At 40.6% G+C, this 15612-nt stretch overlaps 1 protein-coding gene across 3 annotated transcripts in view; it reads right to left on the reverse strand.

Annotated features, from left to right (window-relative positions):
- PKP2 (plakophilin 2) overlaps positions 1-15612 on the reverse strand; it is a 40080-nt gene that overhangs the window by 10711 nt on the left and 13757 nt on the right. For all 3 annotated transcript variants that reach the window (XM_059845921.1, XM_059845920.1, XM_059845922.1), the window contains exons 4-6: positions 13691-13829; positions 10904-11111; positions 6552-6729 (exon numbers count right to left, since the gene is read on the reverse strand). In XM_059845921.1, the coding sequence (XP_059701904.1) occupies positions 6552-6729; positions 10904-11111; positions 13691-13829 (525 nt within the window). The remainder of the gene's footprint in view (positions 1-6551; positions 6730-10903; positions 11112-13690; positions 13830-15612) is intronic.

A 15612-nucleotide genomic window follows, 5' to 3' on the forward strand; every position in this document is an offset into this window, starting at 1 on the left:
TAAAGATACTGAAGTTCAGGTTGACTGCTTCTTTTCTTCAGAGGTGTAAGACAATCTGAGCTGCTTCTAGCTAAAACTTCCACTCCCAGACAAAAAAAAATACTCCAGGGAAACAAACCACTGTGTTTGGATGGGTAAGGTAAGATCTGACTCAAATTTTCAGCTCAAAGCTGAGTCAATCCTTTTTAAGCAGTCTAAAAAACAAAAACAAAAACAAAAAAACCTCAAAACTTGGACTTGTTTTCCCTATTCCATTTTCTGTTATAATTTTAGTATTTAGGATGGTGAAAATATCAGAGGAGAGATGCCTGTGAAAATTCCCATGCACACGGATGTGCTTTAGAATTAATTTACTTACACTGGGCTGGTTCTTGATCCAAGATGACCCTTTAACAGGCACATGGTCTGAGAGCTTTAGCAGCATCTCCACATTCACATGCCAAGACCCACCCTTTGCCTGGTTTTCAAGTAACATTTGCTGGGCTTTGTAGTAAGCCCAGTACAACTTACAAATGAACTACAAAACTCATTTAAAAACTCTTGAAACACCAAACACACACTTGCTGCTTGAAGCTGCTTGGCTCTAAACAAGCTACTGATTTTCATGGAAGAAACAACACTTACACTTTTGGGTTTAATTATTTTTACAACTCAGCAAAGTCTGAATTATGGAATACCAGAATTGTAAATCCAGCTCTTTTTTTTTTTCCTTTTTTTGACTCCTGCAGCTCTGCACATTCAAGCTTCTTTGTTTGAAATAAAATTAAGTATTGGCCAATGCCAGCCTTAACATCCATCATAACACAGAGGGACATGTTCCTTTAGATAGTTTCAGGTTGCTTATTTTCCATGCTTACTCTGCCCACTAAAAATTACAATGTTTACAATTTTATTAATGACAAAGCCAGTAAGGTTTAAGCTTTCCTGTGGCTTATGACTGTAAAATGAACGTAGCATTTTGTACACTGTCATTTTACTTCTACTAATTTTTTTTTTCCTCTGGGAAATAAATGTTCAGATTACATACTAAGCACTGTAATTACAATTTTACTTTAGGTCATGATGTTAATGATGTCTCTATTTATGAGTTCATTTATTCTCTCATGGAATTATATATCACAGAATCAATATTCAGATCTCACAACATGGCTTGCTACAGAAATCCCTTTGGAATTTAATTTCACCTACATATGTCACATTCAAGGCATGTCACCTTTTCTTTCCTATGTTTATGCTGACAGAAGTGTGCATGTTACAGCCCTCCTGGTGCATAGCAAAAATATTTTCTGGGGCACACAGACTAAAAATACTGTTAAAGATAAGTGTGGAATTTCCCTTGCCAAAGACACTTCAGCTGATGCAGTGTTTGGTTTTGTCCCACATATTCTAAAATCCCCTAAACTTTTTACGACTGCTCCTGCTGAATGCCTGTGCAAGGAGAGGCCATGCCCTGGCTTTGCTGTCAGCAGGAGCAGAGGAAAGAGCTTTTCTAGCTCAGGAGGCAGAGAAGAGCCTGAGTTAGGGGCACTGTCCTGTTCTGCAAGGAAATGAATTCCTGGGCTCTGTTTCTTTAAGAAGCTGATGCTCACCCAGATTCAGGTACCAGTGTGTGTCCTGTGCACACCTGCACACACGTGGCTACTCCCTTCTTCCCCTTTCCCTGTGTCCTTAGTGTGACATTGTGCACTGGAAAGGGAAGAGCTCCTGCTCTCCCACTCCTTCAAACATTGCTGTACCCACCTTACTCAAAACAGGGTCAGACAAGAGCATTTCAGGCAAAACCTCAGCTGACAGATTAAATTTGTTTGCTGATTGAAGCTTGAGGAATTCCAGGAAACAAAAATATCATTCAATTTGTAAAAAAAAAAAGAAAAAAAATTCTGAGAAGTGTCACAGAAATGTAAATTTAAATTTATATTTATTAGAAGCGATGGAGATATTTTGCTTAGAGAATTTAAAAACTGACTTCATCTTGGCTTCCTAAGATTTGAGGTTCCTGACAATTGAAATGCCACCCTCTGAGCTCGGAGCTGGACTTGATTGTAGGGGAGTTCCAGGAGGCCCTGAAATACTCAGTGCTTGCAGAGTGAGGAGAACACAGCCCTGGGGAGATTGCCACTTGTGGGGATGCTGTCCTCTAAATGACTCAGAACTCACCATTTGGCAGCACCCATTTATGAAAAATGCCTGACTTTGGGCATGCTTGGCTGTGGTAATCCTGGGGACATGCTCAAGCTGTGCCATTTGCTGATCTGTCTGCACACCTCATTTATCTCATCTTGCATTTCTGCTTCCCTCCCCTCCTGCACACATGCATGGTGCAACTATATCTGTAATCAAAAGGAGCTCTTTGCCCACAGTCCTGGGGTGAGGATCAGCTAATTTCCTGTTGGGAAATGTTATTTTGATCCAGAGTTGTGAGGTAAATACAAAGACATTCGACACAGTTAAACCAAGGGTGACTTTGAAGGAAACAGAATGATGATAATAAATGTTCAATTAGCTGATAAATGGCAGCAAATGAAAGGGATACTCCCTCTAAGCCAACACTGAGTCATGCACTGACTGTTGGAAAAGGTTCTTGAACTGCTCTGAATGCTCCATGTAACTGATAAGAAGAAGGATTTTGCTCCCAGGACACATTCTGCTAAAACTGGTAATGTGAATTTAATTCAATTACCAGACAGCATTTTGGGAAATTTTATTCCCTTCATGCCTTGCACAGCTCAAAAATTCACCAAGGAGGTAAAGGTAACAAGGATCTACTTGGTAACTAGATGTGCCAGGCTTCAAGCTGCATGTTGGAAGTAACAAAATTCCTTTCAGGAATTGGGGGAGCAGATAAACCGAAGAGGAGGCAAGAGGAGATAAGAATGGATGGAAATAAACTTCAAGGAATGGCAGTGCTATGCAAGAGGCCTTGTTTCAAAGACTTATTATCATCAGTCACTTCTTTTGCATTCTCTCTTAGAAGCTGCCACTGTGAGTCCAAGCTTTTCAACACCTGGGGAGAGTTTTGGCTTTACTTCTCTCCAGAGTAAATGGAAGCAGATGTTTCTGCAGCCTCCTGGGTTGCAGTGACACAACTTTTTCCAAACATAGCTCTCCACTGTCCTTGTGGGTCACTGTGTAATTCACAAGGAGCTCAGACAGGGGCTGGGACAGACAAACTGTGAAAAATAATAATAATGATGAAAAAGGAAGGATGACTTTTATTTTACTGGGTGAGAAGAGAGAGATTAGCTGACTATCCTGGAAATAGTTGTCTAGAAAGTTTTGAAAAACTAGAACACATAGGGGCACAGGATGTTCAGTTACAGGGCACTTAAAAAGGAAGGCTCTGTAGGGAAGTACAGCAGCTTCAGCACTTAAATGAAATGTTTTGCAGGGGAAAGTGTGATAACTGTGTATAAATTTGGGAAAGTTCAGCATTACAGAACTTCTGGGAAAAGGTATTTCAAGATAAAAATGGAACTAGTTCATTATCATCTTTCAAGGTGTGATACAAACAGCTTTCCACTAAGCCTTGCTTTCAGAGGAGAAGCCATGCCAGAGGTTCACTTATGTATATAGATAATATTCAAAACCATGCATTCTACATGCTGCTGGGATCTTATCCTTTCAGACTCAGAGGAGTATGGGGAAGTGTCACTGACATGTTCTATGAAAAATCCTTTCCTTAGGATTTTTCCCTCCTGAGAAGCTGAGAGGCCTCAGGAACAAAATGCAAACAATTCTTATCTGCTGCTGTGGAATGCAACAGGTGGATCTGTGATTGGTCTCATCTGGTTGTTTCTAATTAAGGGCCAATCAGAGTTCACCTGTCCAGACTGTCTCGGTCAGAGACAAACCTTTGTTATTCCTTCCTTTTCTATCCTTAGCTAAGCCTTCTGATGAAATCCTTTCTTCTACTCTTTTAGTATAGTTTTTAATATAATATATATACGAAAATAATAAATCAAGCCTTCTGAACATGGAGTCAACTTTCTCATCTCTTCCCTCATCCTGGGACCCCTGTGAAAAATGTCACAGGGAAGTAAGACTTTTATCCTTTGTATTGGAACTAGAAGCAGAACTTTTATGTGTAAGACTTTCAGGCCAAGAAGAAGTGACTTTACCTTTAAAATCCTACAGGACTTGTCTACAAATGTCTGTAACACTCCTCTAGATAGTTTAATACAACAATTATGCTCATTCAGCTTATTGTTAGGCAGCCAGTGAAGTCTGTTGGTTGATTTGGCTTACTCTAAAAAGCAGAGTGCATTTTATCATATTTCACAACCAATGAACACTATTACTTATTTAACTGCCAATTCAGAATTCCGTGTTTACACAGCTTCTTTTTACTTCATAAAACTTGTGACCTGTGGTTTCTGTACAGCTTTGCTTCTCACAGGGTCTTAAGACAAAATGCAGACCTAGAGAATGGGATTAACAAATCCTTCTAAGGTCAGACTTCCTTATCAGTGACTGCATGCAGCACACAGAGATTCAGGACCCCACAGTACTTCTGGCAGCAGCTGGGGACTGGTCTGGTCATGCTCTCATTCCAGGGCTTGAAGTACCTGCCATGTTATCTGCTAGACATGGATTCACTTCTCCTGCTGCTGTTTTCTCAAAAAGGATGAAGGAAGCTTTCATTTATAATCTGGTAATGGTGTGGTGCAGTGCATACACCCCCACCAGGTGCTAGGGTTGGGCTGTGCTTGTCCCTTTCAGTCAACAGTTGTAAGGAAATTTTTGAAAAGAAGTTCTGGCATTCTCCTGTAACTAAGAACAGTACTATGCATAATGTATTGCACTTCAAAGCACTATTTTTACCCTCTAATAGGAGCTGCAGGCTACAGACTCTATCAACACACCCAACAAACATGTTAGCATCACAAAAGGGAAGACTAATTACAGATTTATATCCTGGCAAATAAGAAGACTCTTTTAACATATTCATAAGTAACATCATTCCCTCAGTGCACACTTTATCTAGCCTGTACAAATAGGTAAGCCTCATTAAAAACTATTCTGTGCTAGAAAGTATGTGGCAATCCTGCAGATCATCTTTACGTGGGAGTTTTCAAGCCCTTCTTTTTCTATTTCTAATATTCAGTGTTGAAGCTCTTAAAAACAAGAACGACTAGAATGTGGAGATCATATTTTTAAAATAGGTAGTGTATCCTTAAGCACCTACATAAGGGCAGTTTTAGAGACTTTTAACTAAGGCTGGAGAGCTGACAGCAATTAGGGAGCAGCCCAAGCACTGACTTGGTGTCCAGAGTAAGGTTAACCCAGGAATCCACTTTCATTTAAAAGAACCCAGGTACTGTTACACCTTATTTGTCACATAACAAGTTCTGTCAATCTGCTGAAACAAGCTCAGGAAGAGCAAAACCAAGCTAAACCTGAGATTATCTGTGCCCCCATCAGCTGCCTCACAGGGAAGAGACAGTTCCAGAGGCCAAACACCAAGAGAGGACAGCCAGACTGGTTTCTGCACAAATGCAGCTTGGGCTAATTAATATGAAAAAAGACAACCTCCTTCATTTTCTAGACAGCAGCACTAATTGTTAGCTAGAGAGGTTTTATTATGGGTGGTCAATGTTTCTTAGTATTTGTTTTTGAGTCATCAGAATAAATAAAAGTTAGTTATCACTTAGAGAGGAAGTTAATTAGTAGTTAGTGGGCTGACAGGAGTTCCTGCAGAAAAAGGTGTATTGTTGTTGAGTATTTTGTATAGTTTACAATTCATTTGTCTTCTGAAGCCACACCAGTCAGATACAGAGCTGTTGCACAGGAAAAAGGAATGCCATACACATACAACTACTCTGCTGTAGAACACGTCAGCATAGCAGGTATGTCCGAGGCAAAATGGGCACCTTTCCAGCCTCCAAATTCCAAACTTAATTCCTTGTACTCTACTAGAAGGAGTTTAAACCTCAGGTCATGCCTTTGCAGTTGTACATCACACCTTAGGCAATTCAAACTGCGCCCTTTTGTGCGTTTTTAAGATGTGTAAACTTACTTACTGTGCAATGACTTTGAACTCACAAAGGGCCCCCAATTTATAGACTGTTAAAGAAGTTTTTATTGAAGATGTGATTTTTATACTTCAGCCATTTAGGGTGTGTTCCCTGAGGCCTTGGGTGTTTCTCTGTAGTAACTGCTACTGTGCCCAGGAGTCTATTAGCAGATTGCAGTACTAAATACACAACTGTAAATCTATTCCTCCACCCCATGGCTGCAACTTGCTTGAACTTGTGCAAAAGGCTGCACAGGGCTTACTCTGGTTTAAAAAATGGCTGTCCCATAATTAAGGTTGAATCACTTTCTAATCAGTTTAGGCACAGATTATGATATCTTCAAATAAGCATCTTTGGTAGCTGCTGGAAAGAGAAAACATTTATGTGCTTGTAGGTACCATGTCCCCTTTCTAAGTCATCTGTTTGCATGAGAAGTGATTGTGGCTTGAGATGGACTCTGTGTATCTATCCAAAAACAACTGTGTCCCCTGTTTTGTCATCACTATTGCTTTGGGTAGTTGTAGACAGAGTGCTCACCTCAGGCATCCTGTGGCATTGTAGAAGATATCAGGGTCAGGTAGAACACTTGATTTTGGGTAATCTCTGTCTGGCCAGCCTGAGTAGGGGATGAGGACAGCCTCAGTCAGTGTCTGCAGGGCTTCTCTGACCAACAGGTGCTTCAGCTGGTCATTGGAGGACAGGTTCCACAGCAAACCTGTAATAGCCACAAGAAAATCAGAGAGGCAAAAAGACTCCTCTGCTCTTTGAAAGACTTAATCTCCCACCCCTTGGTGGTAATGAGTGAAGAGCCTGCCTGGCAGTGATAATCTGGAGAGAAGCAGAAGGGATTGGTAAATGCTCACCAGCCCTGATCCAGGGACATGGAAACAGGGCAAAAAAGGGGGCACAGTTATCCACTGAATAAAGCAAAATCTCTACATAGTGAGTCCAATGCCCAGCCAAGAAGTGCAGCTTTCCATGGCCCTGCATTGTCCATCTGCTGCAATCACCTTCTCTGTTAGCAAAGCAGCACAAGCTAAGGGAAAACAAACTCACAAAAGGGACAGATGGGATGAGAAGAGTTTCCAGGAGATCTGCTGGAAGGCAGGAAATGCCCATTACCAAGTTTCTCTAACACTTGATAGCCAAATTTCTCATAAGAGGGAAAGCTGTTAACACTGGTTGGCTGCCACTGTCCAGACATTTGTCACTAAACAAACCATTAAGTAATTCCACAAACCTTGTCCACTCACAATCTCCAAGATTAATTTCAAATATAATCTTGTTGAACTTAACAGTTCCATAGTGTTCTATTCCATCAGACAACAATTCTTTTTAAAGTCCTCTTCCCTTGGAAAACAACACGTATTTCTGCTTTTCACTACAAAGACATTCATTGTTCCTCCAGCTTGCTGCTCTAAGTTTCACAGCCCTCCTCCTCCACACACTGGCAGAGTATTAATGAATGTTCCTTTCATCAGCTCACAACAAGAACAGCAAAAAAATGTTTCTTTTGTATCTCCTTACACTTTGAATTTAATTTCAGTTATTGTGAGCAACAGTAAAATCAAAACAAAAGCCAGCCAGAAAGCAGCCTGTTCCTTCTTCTGGGATCAGCTCTTCAGCCTCTGAATCAGGGGATGAAAGGAGGAATGTGCTTTTCAGAAGGATAGGTAAGGCTTACAGGAAAACAGACAAGCAGTCCAAAGGGCATTGCTAAGCTAAGCAAGTTAAGACAGAAGGGCACAAATGCAAGGAATGGCACAAGAACAGAATACACTTTCAAAAAGAAAAATATACATTTGGAATTACAGGCAGATACTTTGAATTGTCAGGAGAGAATGTGAGATAGCGCTCTCACTGTAAATCTTCCAACAAAAACCCTACCTTTACCCACAGGCACTGTCTCTCTGGGCTCAGAAGAATTCTCTCAGTGCTATTCTGGGTGTGGATGAATTTGTGCACATTAAGAAATGTCTCTAGCAGTGGATTGTTTCCTTGCACCTATGCTATATTCCTAGGAGCACTGCTTTCCCTTAGATGGTTCTTTGGAAAAATGGGTGGGGTCTGCTTTTAGATTTACATTTCTTTTAATGACAGTTCTGCTCATTCTGTAATCTTCCCTGCAGGAAAAGTTTTCTTTCATTTCTTATATTTACGCTGCATGATAACAGGATCAGGAGGTTAGCTGCTCCCTGGAGGCTCATCTGGCTTACCTTTAAAAGCTAAAATCTTTTGGTTCTTTTATGCCACAGCCATTTTATTTTCTGTTCCTCAGTATGCTCTCCAAATACTACAAAACTCCAATCCTGTCTTAGGTCTTGCAAACGAAATCCTCTCCTACCATTTAGGAAGAACCTCACTCCTTTCCTAAGAGATTTCTAAGTAGCATGTGTGCCAAAGAAAGGAGAGAGCCTCTGTTTATCTCTATCAATGCTTTTGTGAAGCCACCAAATTCAGCCAAATTCAGTGATCTTGGCAGGTCTGATTCCCCCTGTGAAGAGATCATATGAGCACAGAAATTGCAGAGGATCTGGGCAGCTCTTTTCTGCAGGGGGGTATTAGGCAGGCTGGCCCACAGCAGCTTTCAAAGCCCTGTCACCAGCACAAAGCTGCTTTGCTTTGGTGGTTTTTGTGTGCTCACAGCCTGTGAGGCACATGCTAAATCTGCATTTATCTCCACACACTTGGGTTGCTCTCAGTCTTTTCACAGCACAATGCAAGGCACAGTGGCTCACTCTGTGTTCCTGAGCCTGGTCCTGAAGAAAATACAGGCCATCAAAGTATTCCTTGAGAACATATGATAAAATATGGATTAATGTTAGGCAAGTGCTTGTCTGTATTAACACTGATGGTCCTCATAAAGCAGTGACCTTTAAAGATAAGCTTCTGAGGCTGAGATTTACTTATCTCAAGAGCAGCAGTACTGTATTTCTGACAGGTAATGAAGTACAGTATCAGAAAACTTCCATCTCAGAGTTTTAACTTCCTTTTCTCCTAAAACTTCCTTATTTCATATACTTTTGTCAGGTGGAGTGCTTTGGTACCATGCTTCCCACACAGCAGTAGAAACAAAAAACTTCCCTCTGCTGTGCTTAGACATCTTTATTATCTACTGCATGCCTTCAATCCTTGGCCAGGAGCTTTTCACTACAGTTCAATGAGGCATTATCAGGTACCAAGATGATTTTACAAATACTTTATGGGCAAAGACATTTAGCTGAATATGATGCCCTACATTTAGAAGTCCCTAATTTGCAGTCAAAGCAGGTAAGTAATATGCATGATGAGGAAAGACAAATGGACTTCTGGTGCAGACTGGTGTAAGACCAAGTCTTTCACATGAACCCTTTCCTGGAGGTGCACATTTCAGACAGACTGCATACATAGATATGATATTCCACTAGTCCTGTATGAAGTCAAAGGCAATGCAAGAGGTGAAATTATTCATCCAGACTAATTTTTGGTCTTGTAGGCTCCTTGCAGCTTGCTGAGGACCTGGAAGAACTGCCCAAGTGATGGCAAAAAGTATGCCCTAGTGGCATTTTCTCTAAGGTACCCGGTGCATTTCCTCCTGGCTGCACATTTGGTCTTGAACAAAATAAGAAACACTTCTCTCTTGCTGTATTTTTAAAGTTGTCCTTTGCAACTGATAGGCATGAAAGCACATCATAATATTTTGCTTTACACAAACTACATCATCCTGCTTGGCATAAATAATTTTTGGTGTCTTCTTTGTTTTGTGAGTAAATATTCATGTTCAGTGACAGCAGTAATTGCTGAAAGAAAATGTTCCTGTATCCATTTCCACATTGGCGAAGGGGAAGACAGTAATATTCACAACATACATGTGAGTTATCAGGCACATTCAACACTTTTGTCAGAAATTATGGAACTGCTGGGAAGGAAAGAGCATTGGCTTTCTTGCCACTCTGCCATCACTTTCTCTGCTTCCCTCAGTGGTCTGTAACAGCATTGAGAGTTAAGGCACTGTACAGTGAACTACTCTGTGACCCAGTTCTGCAACTGATGAGTGTGAAGAACTTTAAAACACTTTAACGTTGCAGAGCTGCAGAACTGAGCTAAAAAACAGCCAACAATACAAAGCTTTGTTCTCAAGCTTAGGGAGCAGAGTATTGCAAATACTTAGAAGAATGCAGAATTACAGAAAGTCTCAACATGTCTTTGCTTCAGGACAGGGCTGCTTGGCAATTTCAGTATCTTTCATGCACTGTTCTCTTAATAGATTTTGTTCCTGGCATCTTTAAAGCTCACTTGAAATAATCCCTCTTCATTTATTCATGTTTTCCATTTATAAAATATAAGCCTGCTCTTCCTTTGCATGCTAATTAGAAGGAATGTGGGTCACAAGCAGTGGAATTCCAAGAGACACGCTAGGGACACATGGGACTGCAGGATGAAGCAGGAATCTGGGACAGTGGGGGTTGTGGGGAATAGAACATGCACTTCTGTCCTTGGCACAGGACACTCTGGATGACAGCCTTCAACAAGGAACTTCCAGTAGGTGCTATCAGCAGAGTCAAGAAATGCAGGCTGAGCTGCTGTGTAAGTAGCAGGCATTAATTATGGTCCCAGGCACCCCTAGGGAGCCTGACTTTCTTTTCTGGAATATCAAGGATCTAAAGCGTCCTGCAAGCACACTCACTTCACCTCTGAAGAAGCTTTAAGAGGGGAAGTTGCATTCCCAATCTCTTGTTACTGACTGAAAGACTGGCCTTGAGTAAGGACCTTGGAATTTTACCCTCTGGGAATTGCTTAGACTCGGTGACAATGTTTTTGCATTTAGTCACTAAACAATCATGTACCTCTCCCTGAAAGCTTTTGCACTGCTTAAAGCACTTCATGCTTGGCTGCAGAGAAAACACTACCTGTGATTTGCTTCTTGGTCTCTATGTCCCTGCTGTGCCGGAGCAGGCGGAGCAGCAGAGGGATCCCTTTCTGCTCTGACACTTCCAGCTTGTTGTCATTGTCCTCGAACACCAAGTTTCTCAGAGCACCGCATGCTGCCCGCTGAATGTCCTCATTCTGAACCTCAAGGAGCTGCAAAAGCTTGGGGATACCACCAAGAGAGAAAACCTGCAAGGAAAACAGAGCACAGCAGAGAATGCTCAGGTGCTGTAAATGACAAACTCCCCCCTGCCCCAGAAAACGTTTAAGTAGTTATAGGGACTCCTTTCATTTGCTCCTCTTTGAGAGTCTTGAAGCACAGATCATTAATCATTTGGACATGGCTATTAACCTCTGGGCTTTTGTATGACTAATACTTAAAATCCACAACTAGGAGAGGCAACATGTTTTCATAATTAATATCAGAGAATGATACTAAATTTCTTCTAGCTTTGCCACAGATTTGTATTCTCTGACAAGACATTTAATCACTCTGCCTTTTAGCTTCCATGTTGGTGAAATGAATATTTGAGATTTAATTCTGGAACATTTATAACCAGGTTGGTTTTTTTCCTCAGCAGCCAGCCTGATGAAAAGACAGTGTTCTTCCCAATGCATGTATTGAAAGTGTATTAAAACCCAATACATTAAACTTAATACTTCTTAACTATGCCACACAGAGGAAGAATAGTAAAAGTAAGCATCAAAATGTAGAGCAGTAGACATTGTTAGCTAGCTATCTACAAAACTACCCACATTAAGAACAGACTACTTTTCAGTGTTTGAATCTTCCGAAAACGAGCTTTTGGCCCCAAAAGAATGAAGGACTTATAAGATGTTATGTTACAGTAGCTGGAAACAATAGCTTAAATTCCATAACATGAAAACAAATGGTTTGTTGTGGTGAATCCCATACAAACTGTGATATGACACAAGCAAGCCTGAGCTGACTCAGGAATGAATTTACTGTAGAAAGTACCTTACATTAATGTACCATTACCAACAGTCTCCTCCAGCATCTCAAAATGCCATATGGTTTTGTGGACAAACTCACCCTTGTGCAGAGCCAACAGCACATGAAAGACTCAGAAACGTGATACAAGTGTCTCAAACAGTCCAGAGTTTAACGACAAAAAGAATTCAATACAACCAGCAGGTGCTGGCAACACGAAGAAATGCAATGCAACAAAGCCTTTTGTCCATCCTGGAGTAAACTACACAGCCTGGCAGCCTCTCCTCTGACCCACCTGTACAAAAGGCACAGTTTCTTTATCCTGCCCTGCTGAGCTGATTCCCCCTGCAGTCACTCAGCAATCACCTAAATGCCAGCAGAGTGGAATACAGGAATATCTGTGGTGAGGGCAGTGGTGCACAGAGCATGCTGAAGGCACATCAACCTGTTTCATAGCAGTAGATCAGCCCTTTTGACACCAATACTCTAGTTGTTTGGTTTTTAAAAAATATTTCTGCAGACTTTCTGCCAGTAATTTTAAGGCATTTATAGCTCTTGTAAAAGGAGTGCTATTTCAACCTAATTTGCTGAGAATTTACAACAGCTATTGACTGGTCCTTCTAAATTTTCATTAGTAGACAAAGTCACCAAAATACTGAGAAGTTCACAGAAACAGAAAGACCACTAGACCCACAAACTCTCAGATATCAGGGAACAATAGACAAAGAATGCAGGCTGAAAGGCTAAAGAGGGGACACAAGACATGCCAACGTGAACAAGTCTGACAGGCAGCAAACAGAAAAGCTCATTAGAGGATATGTGGGACAGACAGGAAAATGTAAGGCAGCTTCAGGCTGACTGCTCCAACCTGAACACTGTTTTTCTGGGAAGCTGCCTGAGAGAGGTCTGTGTAATAATCCTCTTTCAAACATTCAGTTCTGAAGCTCTGTGCTCAGTTTGAAGTTAAGGTTGCCACCTGTGCTGTTATTTTCTCCCAAAACTGACTCTGACACACCCTAAAGCAAGTAAAAAGGACAGAGAGACATTTGGCTGTCACTGAAGTGGACTGCATGCACATAATGATGGAACTAAGGCTGGGGTTACAGCCTTAATGTTGAGCACATTACAAACCAAACCAAAGCAGGTGTAATAATGTTTTTAATGGTTAAAATAAACAATCACCTTTCACTTTATTGTACAGAACTGTTCAGCAGGAGAGACATATTTGTGTTCACTAATGATATTTAAAGAAAAGGAAGAGAGAATATTTTTAACAGACCCTTTCAAAAAACTTCTAAGAGACTTAACAAGTTTCTTGTAAGAGAAAATTTAAAATCTTGAAAATTTGGTAAACCTAAACAATGTACTAATGCATGTGCACAGTTCTAGTGAGCCCTTCACATTTTTGCTAATCCATGTGCTTTTTAACACATTTGTGCAGTCCTAACAAACCCTGAAGCTTGGATAAGTTTGCACTGTACCCAGAATTTTGTTTTTTGGGATATTTCTGCATGCAAGTAAAAAATGGGAGACAGGAGCAACTATACTGACAAAAAGTTCAGACTCCATGATTTATAAAGGCTGAAAGAATTAAATTTATTGGTCTGAAAAAGGGCAAACTGAGTGGGCATACAATGAGTGGGTTCAAAAGAATCTGCAGCAAAACACATCAATGCATTTTAGAGGAAATATCTAACATCAGTATCCTATAAGGTTACTCAGACTGCCTTCTTTCTTTTCATGTTGGCACACAGTGCCATAAAGTATAGAGTCTGATTTTCTCTGCCTGATTGTAACTGGAAAAAGAATAACTTACTTTTCTCCTGGCATCTGCTTTTTGGAAGCACTCATGCTGTATGAAAGTCACTGCAGCAAGGATCCTGGGGGTGGACTGTGTATTTTCACTCTTCAGAATGTTCACTGCACGCTCCAGGGTCATCTCCACTTCTGGGCTCCTTCAAAGTATAGACAGAGAGATCTAGTGAAGAAAGACTGCAGAAAAATGCAGTCTTGTAAAATTGGATTTTTGTGTTTTTCATGTAACTCTAGCTTTTCTTAGAAATTTTTTTTCCTTTCCAGTAGCAGAAAATATCATAATGGCTTTAAGAGAAACTGACATTCAGGGGGAAGAGAAAGTCATAAATGGAAGTGTGGTTCTGGAGAAAGCAAGTCATGCTTTAAGTTATATTAACAAAATGGAAATATCAGCAGATGTTTGTATCAGTGTTTCCATCCAGAGGATGAATGAAGAATGTGAAAGGGAGGATGAAGAAGTGGATGAAGAAGTGGATGAGGATCAAAAGAAGGCCATAACCATGTCAGAATGACTATTACTGGCTGTGAAGATACTTTGATATTTTTCTCAATAGTGAATAGTTTTTTAGATTTGTCCTTATGCCTTTCATCAGTGTCGTAGTTCCCAGACTCCATTTGTGCAGGATTCAGAACCTCATTTTTTCAAAAAAGGAAGTTGTTCTCATTTGAAATAGATGGGCAAAGCTATTTTTCAGGTGGGAAAAATAAGAATACCACTCATTAAACTGAGTATGTAGAGATTCTGTGGTAGAGAGCCGATGTGGAGAATACCAAAAGTATGTGCTACCACTTCCCTTCCAACTTGTTTGCTTAAATGATGATTGTGTTAGACAACCACATAAAAAAAATGGAAAGAGAGGTCACCAAACACATTTTTTTCCCAGTAAATGGAACATAAAACAATTAATGGCACAATCAGGCGCATTAGCTCTGGGACAGGTGGTTATGCTCCCCAGACTTTTTATTTACTTTTGGTTTCAAATATGCTGTACGCAGATAAAAAAAATGGGGAGAGAAAAGTTGACAAGAATGTGAACATTCTATTTTTTTTTTTTCCTAAATGCAGAGCATTTTGTAGTAGCAGCTGTGACACCAGGCAGAAGGGGATGAGAGGGCAGTCTGTGACCCACAGCAAAACAAGCAGTAATTGGCAATAACCCTACTGCAGAGCTACCAGAATCAGAATGGTTTACTTGATAATCATGTCAGTAAAAGAATCTGTAGTTAGACATTTTAACTCAATTGCCTTTTACATTAAAATTAGCACCTGGGAAGTAGATTAAGTAAAGTTGAAACTTTAAATTTTTTTCTTTAAACTAAGCAGAAGTATTAAATAATAATTAACAATGCTCAGAAAAGTGGAATATGGAAAATTAGCCAGATGATATTCCTTTGTTTTACTCTGTAGTGGAACTGAAAAACAGGCTTTTCAACCTTTGGTTTTAGTTACATGTCTTAAATCAGCAAAGGCTTTGAGACTGTGTTATAAACCTGCACATGTGACCAACCATGTCCACCTGTTGGACACAGCAATAATTTCGGAGTGCTGTGACCACATTTAGTCACCTTCTGTGATCAGCAGACATCTCTGATGAACTAAATGGTGGCATTTTACTGACCAGCAGCTGAAGAAGAATAGAACCATGGGCTTCCCAAGGTCAAGCATGAGCTGATCCCTCAGGGGACACCAGAGAATTTATGTGGGAACTCAACCTCAGGATGCCAAGGGTGTTCCAGAGAAGTAAAAGTCCACCAGGAGCCACTGCCAGGCTGAGATGGACACTTGGACAGGCAGACAGTGCATTTCTAGGTGCTGGGTGTAGCTCTGCCCTGAGACTGACAGCAGCGTGTGGCATTTACATTCTCTGAAAAATCCCTTTGCCCAGGATTTTTCTCCTGGGAAGCTGAGAAGCCTCAGAGAAA

The sequence above is a fragment of the Haemorhous mexicanus genome, chromosome 5 (genome assembly GCF_027477595.1).
Source record: "Haemorhous mexicanus isolate bHaeMex1 chromosome 5, bHaeMex1.pri, whole genome shotgun sequence".
Taxonomy (NCBI): Eukaryota; Metazoa; Chordata; class Aves; order Passeriformes; family Fringillidae; genus Haemorhous; species Haemorhous mexicanus.